This window comes from Macrotis lagotis, chromosome 1, assembly GCF_037893015.1.
Source record: "Macrotis lagotis isolate mMagLag1 chromosome 1, bilby.v1.9.chrom.fasta, whole genome shotgun sequence".
NCBI lineage: Eukaryota > Metazoa > Chordata > Mammalia > Peramelemorphia > Peramelidae > Macrotis > Macrotis lagotis.
The window spans coordinates 162384730-162397966 of NC_133658.1; the positions used below are offsets into that span (position 1 = coordinate 162384730).

Below are 13237 nucleotides of genomic sequence, written 5' to 3' on the forward strand. Positions count from 1 at the left end.
ATGTTTTCTCCCCATGGATTAATTAGAAACTCAAGAAGACAAATTATTAGGACCTTAAATCCAGGAAGAGATAACAATTCACCCCATTTAGACTAGTTAGTATTGTATAAGGAATTGTGTAACCTACAATTGTGCAACCTAATAGACAGATCTCCAAGGAGGTTAATGATTTCCTTTATCCTTTGTTTATGGATAAAACCTCCCCTTTCTCTTTTCTGGGTGTCATTCTTGGATGGATGGCCTCCACCTATAAGTTTAATGGTAAATCTTAGAGAATGAACTTCATGTCTAATTCTTTATTTTCTGTAATTTTATTTTAATATTAAAATTCTTAGGTTTACAGTGCTTTATCCGCTATATCTGCTAGGTGGCCTTAACCTTTTGACATTGACATCAAAGGGGATACAGGCTATTGAACTGTTTGGATGATGATTTTAGCCCAGGATGTATTACTTCATCTGATACTATTTTAAATTTATACACATATATGCATATCTATGTAAATATAATAGATATGTATATATTTATGTATAAATATATATGCATAAAACATGTATAAGTATATATATTTGACTAAACTTGAGATTTCATCAATGTGATGAACTCAGGGTGTAGAATCTCTGGACTGGTATAAACTGACAAATCAGAATCTTAATTAGTTTTCTCTATAGCACTGAGGAATTTTCTGGGGTGGGGAACCTCTGGCCCTTGGGCTGTATTGGGCTGGTATTGCCAAGGCAACCACAGGTGAGCCTCAAAATTTAATAAATCTAATACCTTTTAGGGGTGAATTAATTAAATGTTTGACCAAACATAGCAGAGAAATGATGTTATAAAAATTCTGCCCTTGGCAGAAGAAAAAGATTCCCTTTTCCTTGTTTAAGTGGTTTCTCAAGGGACACAAAGCAGTCGTGTGCGAGAAGTAGTAGCTGAATTCAAGTCTTCCTGACTCCAAAATCATCCTTTTACCTTATAACAGTTGTTCTTTATCAATAACCTTGAAGTGCTCAAATATGAGAACTATGATATTGGGGGGGGTTAAGACAAATGAGCAAGTGAAAATTATTGGGAAAAATTCAGAGACATCTTTACATGTGTTTGTGGGTGAAATTTGTGATTCTGATGTTAATGTGTGAAGCGAGAATTTGGGTTTCTGGCCTTAATAGAGATAGTTTAGCATATTTTTTCAAGTGGTAGAATTCAGTGATATGTTAAAGTTCAAACTCAAAAGAAAAGACCAAAGCAATGATCCTAAAAGATATTTTTTGTTAAATAAATAGCACTGGGAAAATAGACATGAAACAGTATTAAAATGGCTGTGATTATTAGTTTCTCAGCATTCATCTGATGAACTGAGCAACACGAAGCAATGATTGCTACTTTAAAAAAAATATGAAGAGAAAATAAGCTATTCATTTAGTCAACAAAGTAAGGATAGCGTTCAACTCCTTCACAAGATAGCTAGGTACATTGCTTATCATTGAGGTGAGTGACAACAAAGCAGAGAAAATAAATGTCCCAATATTTCTTCATTCTGAGGCTGAGTCTTCAGTCTTGGGGTTGGAAAGCTCTGTTGCTATGAGGTTACAATGCTCTTGTTCGGCTCAGCTGTGCACAGGGAAGAGGAGTCCATAGGAGGGATGATTTGCTCCTCTTTTCTATTTAGGTTCATTCCTTTCTTTTCCATGCTCCTCTATTCACAGAAGCACCTGTTCTCTCACTGACTTAAAAAACTCTGAGAGAATGCCCAATAGGGCCTCATTTTGCAGTCACCTTGGAGAAGAAGCAATGATGGGGGGTAAAGACAGATTCCATGCTATTCTGGTCCTGCATTCTGGGGCTGGACTGGCTCATGGGGTACCTGGCTACAGGCCCTGGGGTAACTTGATACAGCCCCTGGGTGCTGGTTAACCCCTCACCTCCAGCTTAAGAAGACAGGGAGATATTTTTTTTTGTCTGTCATTTTCTTCTGGGGGTGTAGCAAAAGTGTGCAAGAGGGATCAAGCAGTGCCAATATGAAATCATGGTTTATCCCTTGCGCTCTCTGTCTTTGGAACCCTATGGTCCACAAATATAAAGTCATTCTACTGTTTGCCTATTGCTAGCACTGTTAATGGTGCTTCTTATGTGGACCACATAGACACAGTATTAATTAGCCAGTCAGAAACCAACCAGAGCTGCCTTACAGTTTAGGATCTCCACTAGTGTCTTCTTTCTAAAAGTATTCAGTTCTCCTGTCTCCTGTTCAGCACAATGGTGCAAAAGACCTTCAAAATGTCAAAAAGAAAGAAAATAAAATGCAGATAGAAAAATTCAGGGCTTCATGGAGTTGTTTTGTGATTTATAATGAACAATATCACATGGGTTTGTCTTCCTCTTTCCCTCATACTAGGGATCAGCTCATCATCAGCTCCACTCTGGTTTCTCTTCATCCACTTACTTCTTCCCTCTCACTCCCTTTGCCAAGGGGCTCATAAGTGATTGTTTTTGGAGAGATAAGCAATCAGTGCCACAGCAACTCCCACGTAGAGGCCAGTTCCAATAGTGATAGAGAGCACAGCCAGGAATAGTGCCCGCCGGGAACTGGTGCTGGCTTGATGGAAATCACCCTTGGCCACAGCTTTGTTAGTCTGCAGAGTAGAAAAAGGGGAAAAAAGGGTGGGGGTGGAGATAATAGTTATTAGCAAAGTTGAGATTTGGCAGAAATATAAAGAGTACTTTTCTCTCCTTTTAAACCTTGTACTTCTATCCATTCTGCAAAGGGAAAGCTTACCAATGTTGAAAAAATGAAAATGGTATCTCCTTTGAGTGACAATAATTGAATTACATTCTTTTGACCTTTTGCCTTGTGTTAAAACTACTAGTAAAAAGAATTTAGAATTAGAGGGACTGTTCCTTATAGCTTGAATGCTCACCCTTCTTGTTTCTGTCTCAGAATCTTCAATGATAGTACATTTTGCTGGTTGGGATGGTGTAGTTAGGTGTGCAACATATATACTAAAATCAAAGAAAAAGCATTTAATATTATTTCTAGAGGGAAAAGGACTATTTTAAAAATTGGGTAGGTGGGTATCAATAGAAACCTCATGTAGGAATTTTGATTGTGGAAACTAAACGTGAGTAATTAAAAGGAAGACTTTAATTGTGCCCTAGTCAAAGTTTGAAAATAATACCCCATCAAATAAATTTTGGACCAACAATTTTCTTTCAAAGAGTATGAATGTTACCTTCCAGAGAGTTTATGCGTTTATTCTAACCCATGAGATTTGACCCTCTAAAAATAACTGTCTGCATACTATTGATTTATTCTGGCATTATTTTATAGCATTAAAATATATATGCATTTACAAAAAAGCAGGCTGAAAAATAGCATGGTAGATAGAAGGCTATATTTGAGACAGTATGGCTTCATTCATCTTGTTTCTTTCATATACCAGTTGTAGATTGATGGACAAATTGCTTAAACTCTTATTGGACTGGATGGATCTTCAATACAGTAAGTTACTGATGAGTTGCTGATCTTCCTTAATAAAGTATGTTTGCAAATCAAGAGTTTTCTATATGGATAAAATCACAGGTCCAGACCAAAAGAATTGTGAAACACATCCTTCTTAGCATTCCCTGCTTTTCCTTAGATAGCAGCTTATCTAGTCTATCTGCCTCTTGGTCCCTGTTTTGCCTCAGATAGCAGCTGATCTAGTCTATCTACTCTTGGTCTAGCTTTGTTTCTAACAAGAGAGTGACCTTCTCAAATGTTCCTTTCAGCTGTAAAATAAAGTGCTGTGCCAACAGGTAATGTGTTCAGTACTTGTAATATCTCAAAATATTTGTTTAAATATTTGTTAAAATACTTATTTATAGCAATTCTGTGAGTGCTTGCCACTTAAAGTATAGTTTATATTTATGAAATAGGTTATATTGGTCAATGGGGACTGGTCTTCAAAGCATGCAGGAGTTGAAAATGATTGAAAAATACTATGAATTTAAAGTTAAAAACATTGAAGGTACTTTTTTAAAAAAAATATAATGAAAAGCTATTATGAAAGGCCCTTTGAATGAAACTTCAAAAGCAATATCCAGGTCATCTTTTTAATCAGCTTTGTCAATTGTCATCCGGTTGCTCACTGCTTCTCAGTTTGTACCATCTCTCTGCTATTACCAAGCTAGAGTAAAAAGAGTGAGGGATTTCTTTTGCTAAAAGTCAAGTCCAGTACTCCAACCCTTACCTACTTTCTTCCTTTCGCTGTAGAGAGTCCTGTCTCTCCATGACTACTGGAGTTCAAAACACACAAAAAGATCTGGAGCACAATTACACTTTATATTGTAAAGTAAACATCTGTTAACTGGTCAGACAATAAAACATTCATTAATTGTTTGCTTTATGTCAAGTTCCATAAAAAGAACTGGGGATACAACAAACAGTTGCCTTTGAGGAGGTCACATTTTATTGGTGGAATGATCATGTAACTAACTAGCCAAATATGTTTGTCGGGCAAGAGGAGTGTGTATATACACTGACACACACACACACACACACACACACACACACACACACACACGCACACACAAAATGGATGAAAGTCAAAAATCAAAAGGAAAAGTCTTAGAACCTAAAGTAAGGGGGTAAAGGTTTCCTGCAGGGAGTGAGGGGCATTAAAGCAGAGGAATCAACAGCAGTATGAGAAGGGACAGAGCATTCCAAAGACAGAGGATGTCTAGTGGAAAATTCCAGCAGAAGGGAGTTAGAAAGATGTGTTTGATGAACTGAAAGTAGGCCAATATAATTGGATTGTAAAATATATGGAGGAGAATGTGAAATAGTAGAAGGCTAGAAAGATAGGGATGAACCAGATTATTCAGGGTTTTAAATACAAGATAGGATTTTATGCTGGATCCTGGAGATAATAAGGAGCTCCTGGCGCTAGTTAAGTCTGGGGATGGGGGTGACAAGGTCAAAACTGTGCCTTAGAAAAAAAAATAGCAACTGAGTGAAGGAAAGTTTGGGGTTGGAGAAACATGAAACAGGATGACAAATTAGGGGAAAATGTAAAAGGCCAGGCAAGAGGTGATAAGCGCAAGAAGGGCTATATCTGTATGAGTGGAGAAAAGGGCACATATAAAAGTGATGTTGGAAAGGTAGAAATGATAAGATTTGGTAATGGATTAAAATTGCAGTGAGGAAAGGACAACTTTTTAAGGAACTACTATTGGTTCATTTAAGATAATGTTGTATGTGGTTGCTGCACTTCTTACTCAAAGAAGATCAAAATGAAATTATTAGGTTAGCGATGAATTACTGTGTGTCCGACTGTGGCTGATCAAACCAATGTGAGTTCAGAATGCTCTACCACACAGGACTGGTCCAAATAGACTATGTGAACACCTGAGGTAGATTCTATAAGCTTATGCATCTCACATTTCCTTTCAACTGCATCAATTTTACTTTATTCAAGGGACACAGCATCCTCTCTGATGAGGTTACTCTATGCTGGGCCGTCCTCTGCCAGTGTCTTCCACGTTGCACAGTCAATTCCAAAGTTTTTAAGAGAGACCTGGAGAATATCTGTTTTGCTTTTTAGAACCCCCTCTGAGTGTTAATCCTGTGTGAGTTCTCTATAAAAGTCTTTTTTGATAAGCATATATTTGTCATTCAAACATGACCAGCTCTTCAAATTTGCACTCTGAAATAACATTTGTTGCTTAGTTCAATAAAGGACCCCAGTGTTTGGTGCCTTATCTTGCCAGATGATCTTCAGAATCTTCTTAAGACAATTTGAATGGAAGCAATTCAGTTTCCTAGCATGGCTCTGGTAGACTGTCCAGGTATCACAGGTGTACAATAAGGTAGCACAACAGCTCTGTAGACCTTTAATTTAGTAGTCAGTCTAATACCTTTTCTCTCTTAATCACTCTCCCAGACACTGATCTAATTCTGGTCATGCTCTAGTCAACCTCATTAACAGTATGTACCTCCCTGGATAGTATACTATCAAGGTGAGTGGACTTATTCACAGTATTCAAAGCTTCTCTGTTTGCTGTAACCAATGGCTCCACAAATGCTGGCTGATGAAGTACCTCTGTTTACTTAGTGTTAATTGTTAGGTCCAAATTAGCAAAATCAGCAGAGAATTGATTCGTACTTTTTTGCATCTTAGCTTCAGAGGCTGCATTGAGTGAAAAATTATCTACAAACAGAAAATGATGCACCAACACTCCATCCACTTTGGTCTTGGCTTGTAGTCTTTTCAAGTTGAAGAATTTATCATCAGTGTGGTAGTGGATGTACAATACTGATGAACTCCTCTGGGCAACAAAATTTTGGCATAATTTTCCAAAAGTCCTCACCTGACAGTATCTACGATCATAATTAGATCCACAAATGCTGAATTAAGACTTCTGTACTGCTTTTGACATTTTTCCTGGAGTTGGCAGGCAACAAACACCATATCAATCATTCCTTGGCCTTTTCTGAAAGCACAATGCCTCTCAGGTAGGTGATCATCTTCCAGGTGAAGGATAAGATAATTAATGGCCCTGGCAAGAGCCAGTAATGACTAAGAGGAAACACCCCTGTGACTGTCACAATCTATTCCCTTTGCCTTTGTAGAGATGGGTAATTGGGGCATCTTTGAATTCCTGAGGTATATCCTCCAGACAAATAACAGAAAATTTTTGTCAGCTTTTGTACGACCAATGGACCCTCCATCTAGTAATTCTCAGCTGGAATAGAATCAGCTCCTGATGCTTTATCACAATAAAGGAATCTAATGACATTCAAAATATCTTCTTCAGTTGGAACACCAGTTAGGAAGGGATTAACTTTAATCTGAAGTGAGTGGCCAGTAGTTTCAATACTGTTTGATGATGGTCTGTTGAGAACAGTATGGAAGTGTTCAACCCATCTCTCTAGGATCATATCCTTATCACTAATCAATGTACTTTCATCATCAGATGAATCATAGATTTGGGGCCCGTAAATAGCTTTCAGGACATATAAGAGCACTTTGAATTGTTACTATCTACATAAAACTGAATTTCATCTACCTTTTCACTTAGTCAAGAAGCCTGCCTCTCTCTATGCTTCACATGTACTTTATTTCTGACAGAATTAAATGCTGTCTTCTTAGAAGTGGATGAACTATCCTATTGGTAAACTATGGAGTCCTCAATTTTCATTTAGCAGTTTCTTTATTTCCTCATCATTTTCATCAAACCAGTCTTGATATTTGTGAATATTCTGACCCAGATGAACAAGTGCATTGCTGTACACTAAATCTCTAAAATTTACCCACCTTTTTTCTGCTCTATTGTTGCCAACTGTGTGTTATCACAACTTTCCCTCCAAGTTAGCAAGAAATTCTTCTCACTCTGAGAATCATTACTTTCATAACATTAATTCTTTGGTAGTCATTTGGTCTTGGGACTGTCACCTCATTTGAATGCAACTAATTAGCTTGGAAAGGATAAATCTCTTCTCAGAACAACACTGACAGAAAGAAGGATTGAAGATGTATGATAAATTCCTTAATTAACTTCACTTCAGTAAATAGAGCTCAGGTTAAGTCATGAAATGGTCCCTTCCAGGGCTTCTAGGCAGTCAAGTGATGTAAAGGATACAGTGCCAGGTCAGGAAGACATATCTTTCTAAGTTGAAGTCGGACCTCACACTCACTAACTTTGTGAGACTGTGCAAATTATTTAATCTTATTTGCTTTAGTTTCCTTAACTGTAAAATGACCTAGAGAAGGAAATGGCAAACCATTTTAATATTTTTGTCAGGAACAACAAAATGGCAACCTGAAGAGTTGGCCAAGCCTGGAACAATAACAAGAAGCTAGAGGAATCCTTTGCCATTCATCCTTTTTGGTATACATATTTATTTGGCAAAAGAAAAATATTAAAAATGAAGTAAAGTGGTAAAATTCCAAAACAGGCCAATGCAGCTCCATATGCTGGTGGATCCCTGAGGATTTGTGGTCACACTCCAAACTTTGGTGCTTTCAATGACTGTGGAGAGTTCATACTGGTTTTTGCTGGAGAATGTTAACCAGGAAGGATGGTAAAGCATTTTTCCAGGACACTACCAAAAATCATTTTTTGCAAAGGCAGTAGCTATTGTATCCAGTTCTAAATGTTATTTGAATTCTCCTATAGGGAGAGTTTTCCTTCTTTAGACCTCATAATAAAATGTTTCTATCTCCATTATTCATTCATCATATTGTTTTATATTATAATTTTTCTGTACCAGTCTTATCTTGCTTCACTAGATCATAAGCTCCCACCCATATTATTTGTTTATGTATCTCCCCTTACAGCTGGCATAATTGCTATTGTTTTTGCTTTTATTGTAATTTGGACCTGTAATCTCACTGCAGGAGGTGAAATCCCCTTTACCAAAAAGAGTCAGTTTCAGTTCTATATTTTTTTTCTTGGTTTTTGCAAGGCAAATGGGGTGAAGTTACCTGGCAAAGGTCACACAGCTAGGTAATTACTAAGGGTCTGAGGACAAATTTGAACTGAAGTCCTCCTGACTTCAAGGCTGGAGCTCCATTCACTGTGTCACCTAACTGCCCCCTCAGTCCTACAATTTTTAACATAGCTCCCTATTACGCTGAAAAGTTGAGTGATTTACCCAAAGCATAAAACTGTTAAGTGTCAGAGATAGAACTTGAAACCAAGTCTCTCCAAAAGTGGAGAAGACTGATACATTAGGAATATATCAGGAAGAGACTGATATATTAGGGATTTTGTATCACAACAGTAGTGGAATCTTATTCACTGCTTTTAAATGAATCTTGAATTTCTGACTTTGTGATTTACTCTCTATACATGTCATAATGACTCCCATATAATATATTCTTTGGCACATATTGTTACTTAAAATATTTGCAGAAGTCAATTGAATGATGAAATTAAAATTGTATAATCTTAACCATTTAACCAGCTAGTAGTAAGTTTAAGAAAATTACATTCTCATAATCTTTAATATCTAGGTCCAATCTTAAAACCAGCAAATATATTTAACTGGAATAGGCTGAAGTAATTCAAGACATAGCACAAAGATTTTCTGGTAATGAGATCACCTCTTCTCTATGAACTTAAAGATGGATTGTTAGTGAGAAATGACTATAAAATTTTTATATCAACTGAGTACTAGAGGTACTTTGGCTTATCATAATAACTAGGTAAATATTTTCTTCATTTATCACAATAACACTTTATCTTTTCCTAAAGCTGTGCTCATATGATAAGAAAATCTTATGTAATCATTCTTAACTTTAAAAATATTAATAGAAAATAAAAAATTAAAAGTTACAGTAGCCCCTTACTCAAAGTTTCAATCAAGGATTCTTTCTTTTAAAAATAGATATTTTTCATTGATACCTTTTCTTTATAGCTCATAGATATGCGCTCATAGGATCATGTATTTAAAACTCAAAGATCTTGAAGAGACCATCTGGTCCAATTTCATCAATTTCAGATGAGGAAACAGAAATCCATGATTAAATGATTTGTCTAAGATCCCACAGATTGTGAGAAGTAGAATTCTCTGATTCTAAAACCCCTTTCTGATGTCCCATTTTGTCTCCATACTGGCTCCTCCTTATGCCAAAAAAAACCATTTATTCAAAAACATTTGAAAATCAAGACTGTGTCTAACAATGTGTATAATAGGCTATCATAGTGAGTGTACCCATACATTTCAGCTATGAGGACGAAAGTATATTTTATCATCTCTTTTCTAGAACCTTAATTGATTTGCTATTCTCTGAATTTAATTTCATTTTAGTGGTATTTTCATTTACACTATTATAGACATTATGTATGTATTGTTCTCCTGGTTCTACGCAATTTGCTCTGTATCAATGAGTGCAAATTATTCCATATTTCTTAGAAACCTTTGTATTTATTATTTCTTAACTATGCAATAATATTGAATTGCATTCAGATACTATTCTGAACAATTCCCCCAAAGTGAATATCCACTTTATTTCTATTTCCTTGGTATTAAAATATATTACTATGAATATTTTAATATATATATATATATATATATATATCTCTATATATACCTCCCCACATAATACAATACAAATGTACAACAAATATGCCTTCATATTCATGCATTTGTATATATGCATACAATATGAACACACATGTATGCATTATTGCATGCATTATATGTATACACATACATACACATGTACATATATGCTGATGTATAAAAATAAAAAAAATGTATGTATAAACCAACATACTTATTTCTGGGCTCTGCAGGGAGACTGTTAACAAACCAAGTTTCTGAGATCAATTTCAAGGCACCTCAAGGTTAAACTTGCCCCAATTGATGCATTATCTCTACCATTTCACAGTTTGTGAAGCCTCTCCAGGACTTTGGAAGTTCTTTGTGGTTTTCAAATAAAATGTGCTGTTTATTGTAAAGGTCAGGATGTCTTACAGCTAAAAAAATCAAAGTTCCATGAAATGTAGGTGCTATGTTAATCTCTCTTTAAAGAATCTTTAGCAATGCTTCTGAGCCAAAGCATCTGCAAAATTTTTAGAGCAAAGTCATTCTGCAGAACAGAACACTCATAAGATCATATATACAGCAGCTTAGAATCTTTCTAGTCTAACCCTTCATTTTACCAATGAGGAAAGTAAAGTCCAGAGAGGTTTACATGACTAAGTTCACAGTCAACTGATAGGCTGGAAATTTGACTCCAGATAACACCTACTCCAGAGCCAGTAGCCTTTCCATGGTACCATACTGTTTCTCCTAAAAGATCTTGTTTTTCCTTCTACCTGTGAGATCCCAATGTAGTTTTATCTCTGATCTCAGGAGCTTATATATCTATGAAAACATAATTTCAGGGTGGCTAGGTGGCACAGTGGATAGAACACTGACCCTTGGAGTCAGGAGTACCTGAGTTCAAATTCAGCTTCAGACACTTAATAATTACCTAGCTGTATGACCTTGGGCAAGCCACTTAACCCCATTGCCTTGTAAAAACCTAAAATATATATCACCCCCCAAGCCACATAATTTCAACCAAAATCAAAATTTATTAAAATATCACAGGATTCAGAATATCATTCACACATTTATATTGCTGATCCTGCTAGAAATATTCTGATGGAGAGTCAATAAGCAATAAGCTCTGGAGGCATGCCAAAGTCCAGTTTAGGGCAGGTTTAGGTTAAAAAATAATGGCAGTATCTTTGCCAAGTGAAGAGAGCCTTTCATTCTCATATTTATCCTCAGTTAACTATTGAAACTTTTTGGAAAGTAACAACTTCTAATAAAACCACCATTTCATATATCATCACAGACATGATAATGGAATTGAACTTAGGTACTACCATCTTATGTTATTATGAAAGCAAAAGAAAACAGGAGGTGAAGAATGGGTAGTAGATGTATGCACTGAGCAGTACTGTGGCATCAGCAAGCCCTAGATGAATGTCCTTAAAATGATGAACATTATTTTCTTTGCAAGAGAAAAACACAGATGTGGTCACGAATATGTTCTTATTGAACTGATCTTTAAAGAAAAGGAAGCTTAAAATGTGGTTGAGAGAAGTTTTCTTCCTTGGCCACAGAAAGATTTTGATGATCTTTGTAAAAAGATATCAACCACTGCATAGTTATTTTCAGGTGAAAATTGGTCTGGAGAAACACAATATATAAACTTTCTAATTCACAGTTTCACTGCTTTGAGTTAAAAAGGTAAGTGAGTAGAACAGAAAGGACAATTCTGGATTCTGGTCCTGTGTTAAAAGTGCTTTTCCATCTAATGACAGTGGCCTTTTTGCTAAACCTTCGAAAAGACACTCGATCTCAACTTCCTTTATTGTTTTGATTGTCCTCCATGGATGGAATGTCTTCCCTTCTCATTACTATCTACTATCTTTCATGGTTTTTTTTCAAATACCAGCTAAAATTCCATATTTTATAGGAAAGCTTTCCCAGCTCCCCTGAATTCCAGTTCCTTCCTACTTATTTCTTATTTATCCTGAATATAACTTGTTTGTATAGATGTATGTGTATGTGTATGTAATACTTGTGTGAATACATATGCATATATATACATATATGCATACATTCATATCTATCTATACATGCCTATACATATTTGTTTATTGTCTTCACCATGGGATTATGAGGTCCTTGAAAGCAGAGAATATATTTCACCTCTTTTTTTCTCCCCAGCACTGTCTAGCATGTAGTATGTACTTAATAAATATTCATTGATTAAATGACAAGGGAAGGTTCACATAGAAGGAATCTTATAGTAATGTCACTACTGTTTCATCTTTCTCAAAATTATAGAAGAAACAAAATATTAAATAGTAATCTATTTGTCAGTAACCTTTTTCAATTTATTCATCAAATCCCAATGTCCCACAGTTCTAAGTCCGATTTCTTCTTGGTGATTCTGTTCTCATTGTATAGAATAAACATATTCCTTACAAAATCTAAACCATTTCAATACCTTTTTTGTACTTCAAAACAATGGCAAGATTTTCATTCTAACAAGCTAGACAGAAATGATTAGATTACCAGTCAAGCAAAGAGGGCTACCTATGTCCTCAAAACTCAACATGGTTTTAATGATTTGAATGGAGAGATGACTAGTTGGATTGATAGAATGTTTATCAGATTTTCAGATGATAAAAAGTTAGAAGCTAACATTTTAGATGACAGAATCTAAATTCAAAAAGATTGCAACCATCTCTAGAATATTTTAGCTGAGCTGAACAAAATAGAATTTAATATGGAGAAGGAAAAGTCATGAATTCAATATTGAAGATAGAAGTAGATTTTTTTTTAGTCAGGGGACAAAAAAAGTCCAAGGGTTTTAGTGATCTGAAGGTTTAAGAGCCAAGACCATAATATGGCAGTCAAAAGTCCTAATTCTATATTCACTCACTGCCAACTGACTTCCACCCACAAGGCAGATAATTAAAGCAGGGGAAAAAAAAAAAACAACTGATGGAAAGAAGAGGCAGCATGAATGAGGCAAATCAAGCGACTTCCACCACTTCCCATTTAGACTTTGTTGGAGGTAACCTGGAATTTTGATCCCAAGAAATTTGGGCATAGCAATATTCCCTTTCCCTTCAACCTTAACCGTATTTCAAGTCCATTCTCCATTATCATCTGGGGGAAGAACTCTTGTATATATATCAACTGGCAACTGTTTCTGTAGATTCTGAAATCTTCACTTCTTCAGAG

General features: G+C 35.8%; 1 protein-coding gene across 4 annotated transcripts in view; it reads right to left on the bottom strand.

Annotated features, from left to right (window-relative positions):
- Positions 1-226: 226 nt before the first annotated feature.
- Positions 227-13237, bottom strand: part of SYNDIG1 (synapse differentiation inducing 1) — a 305302-nt gene continuing 292291 nt past the window's right edge. For all 4 annotated transcript variants that reach the window (XM_074209316.1, XM_074209315.1, XM_074209318.1 and 1 more), the window contains exon 4: positions 227-2630. In XM_074209316.1, the coding sequence (XP_074065417.1) occupies positions 2472-2630 (159 nt within the window). In that variant the 3' untranslated portion in view covers positions 227-2471. The remainder of the gene's footprint in view (positions 2631-13237) is intronic.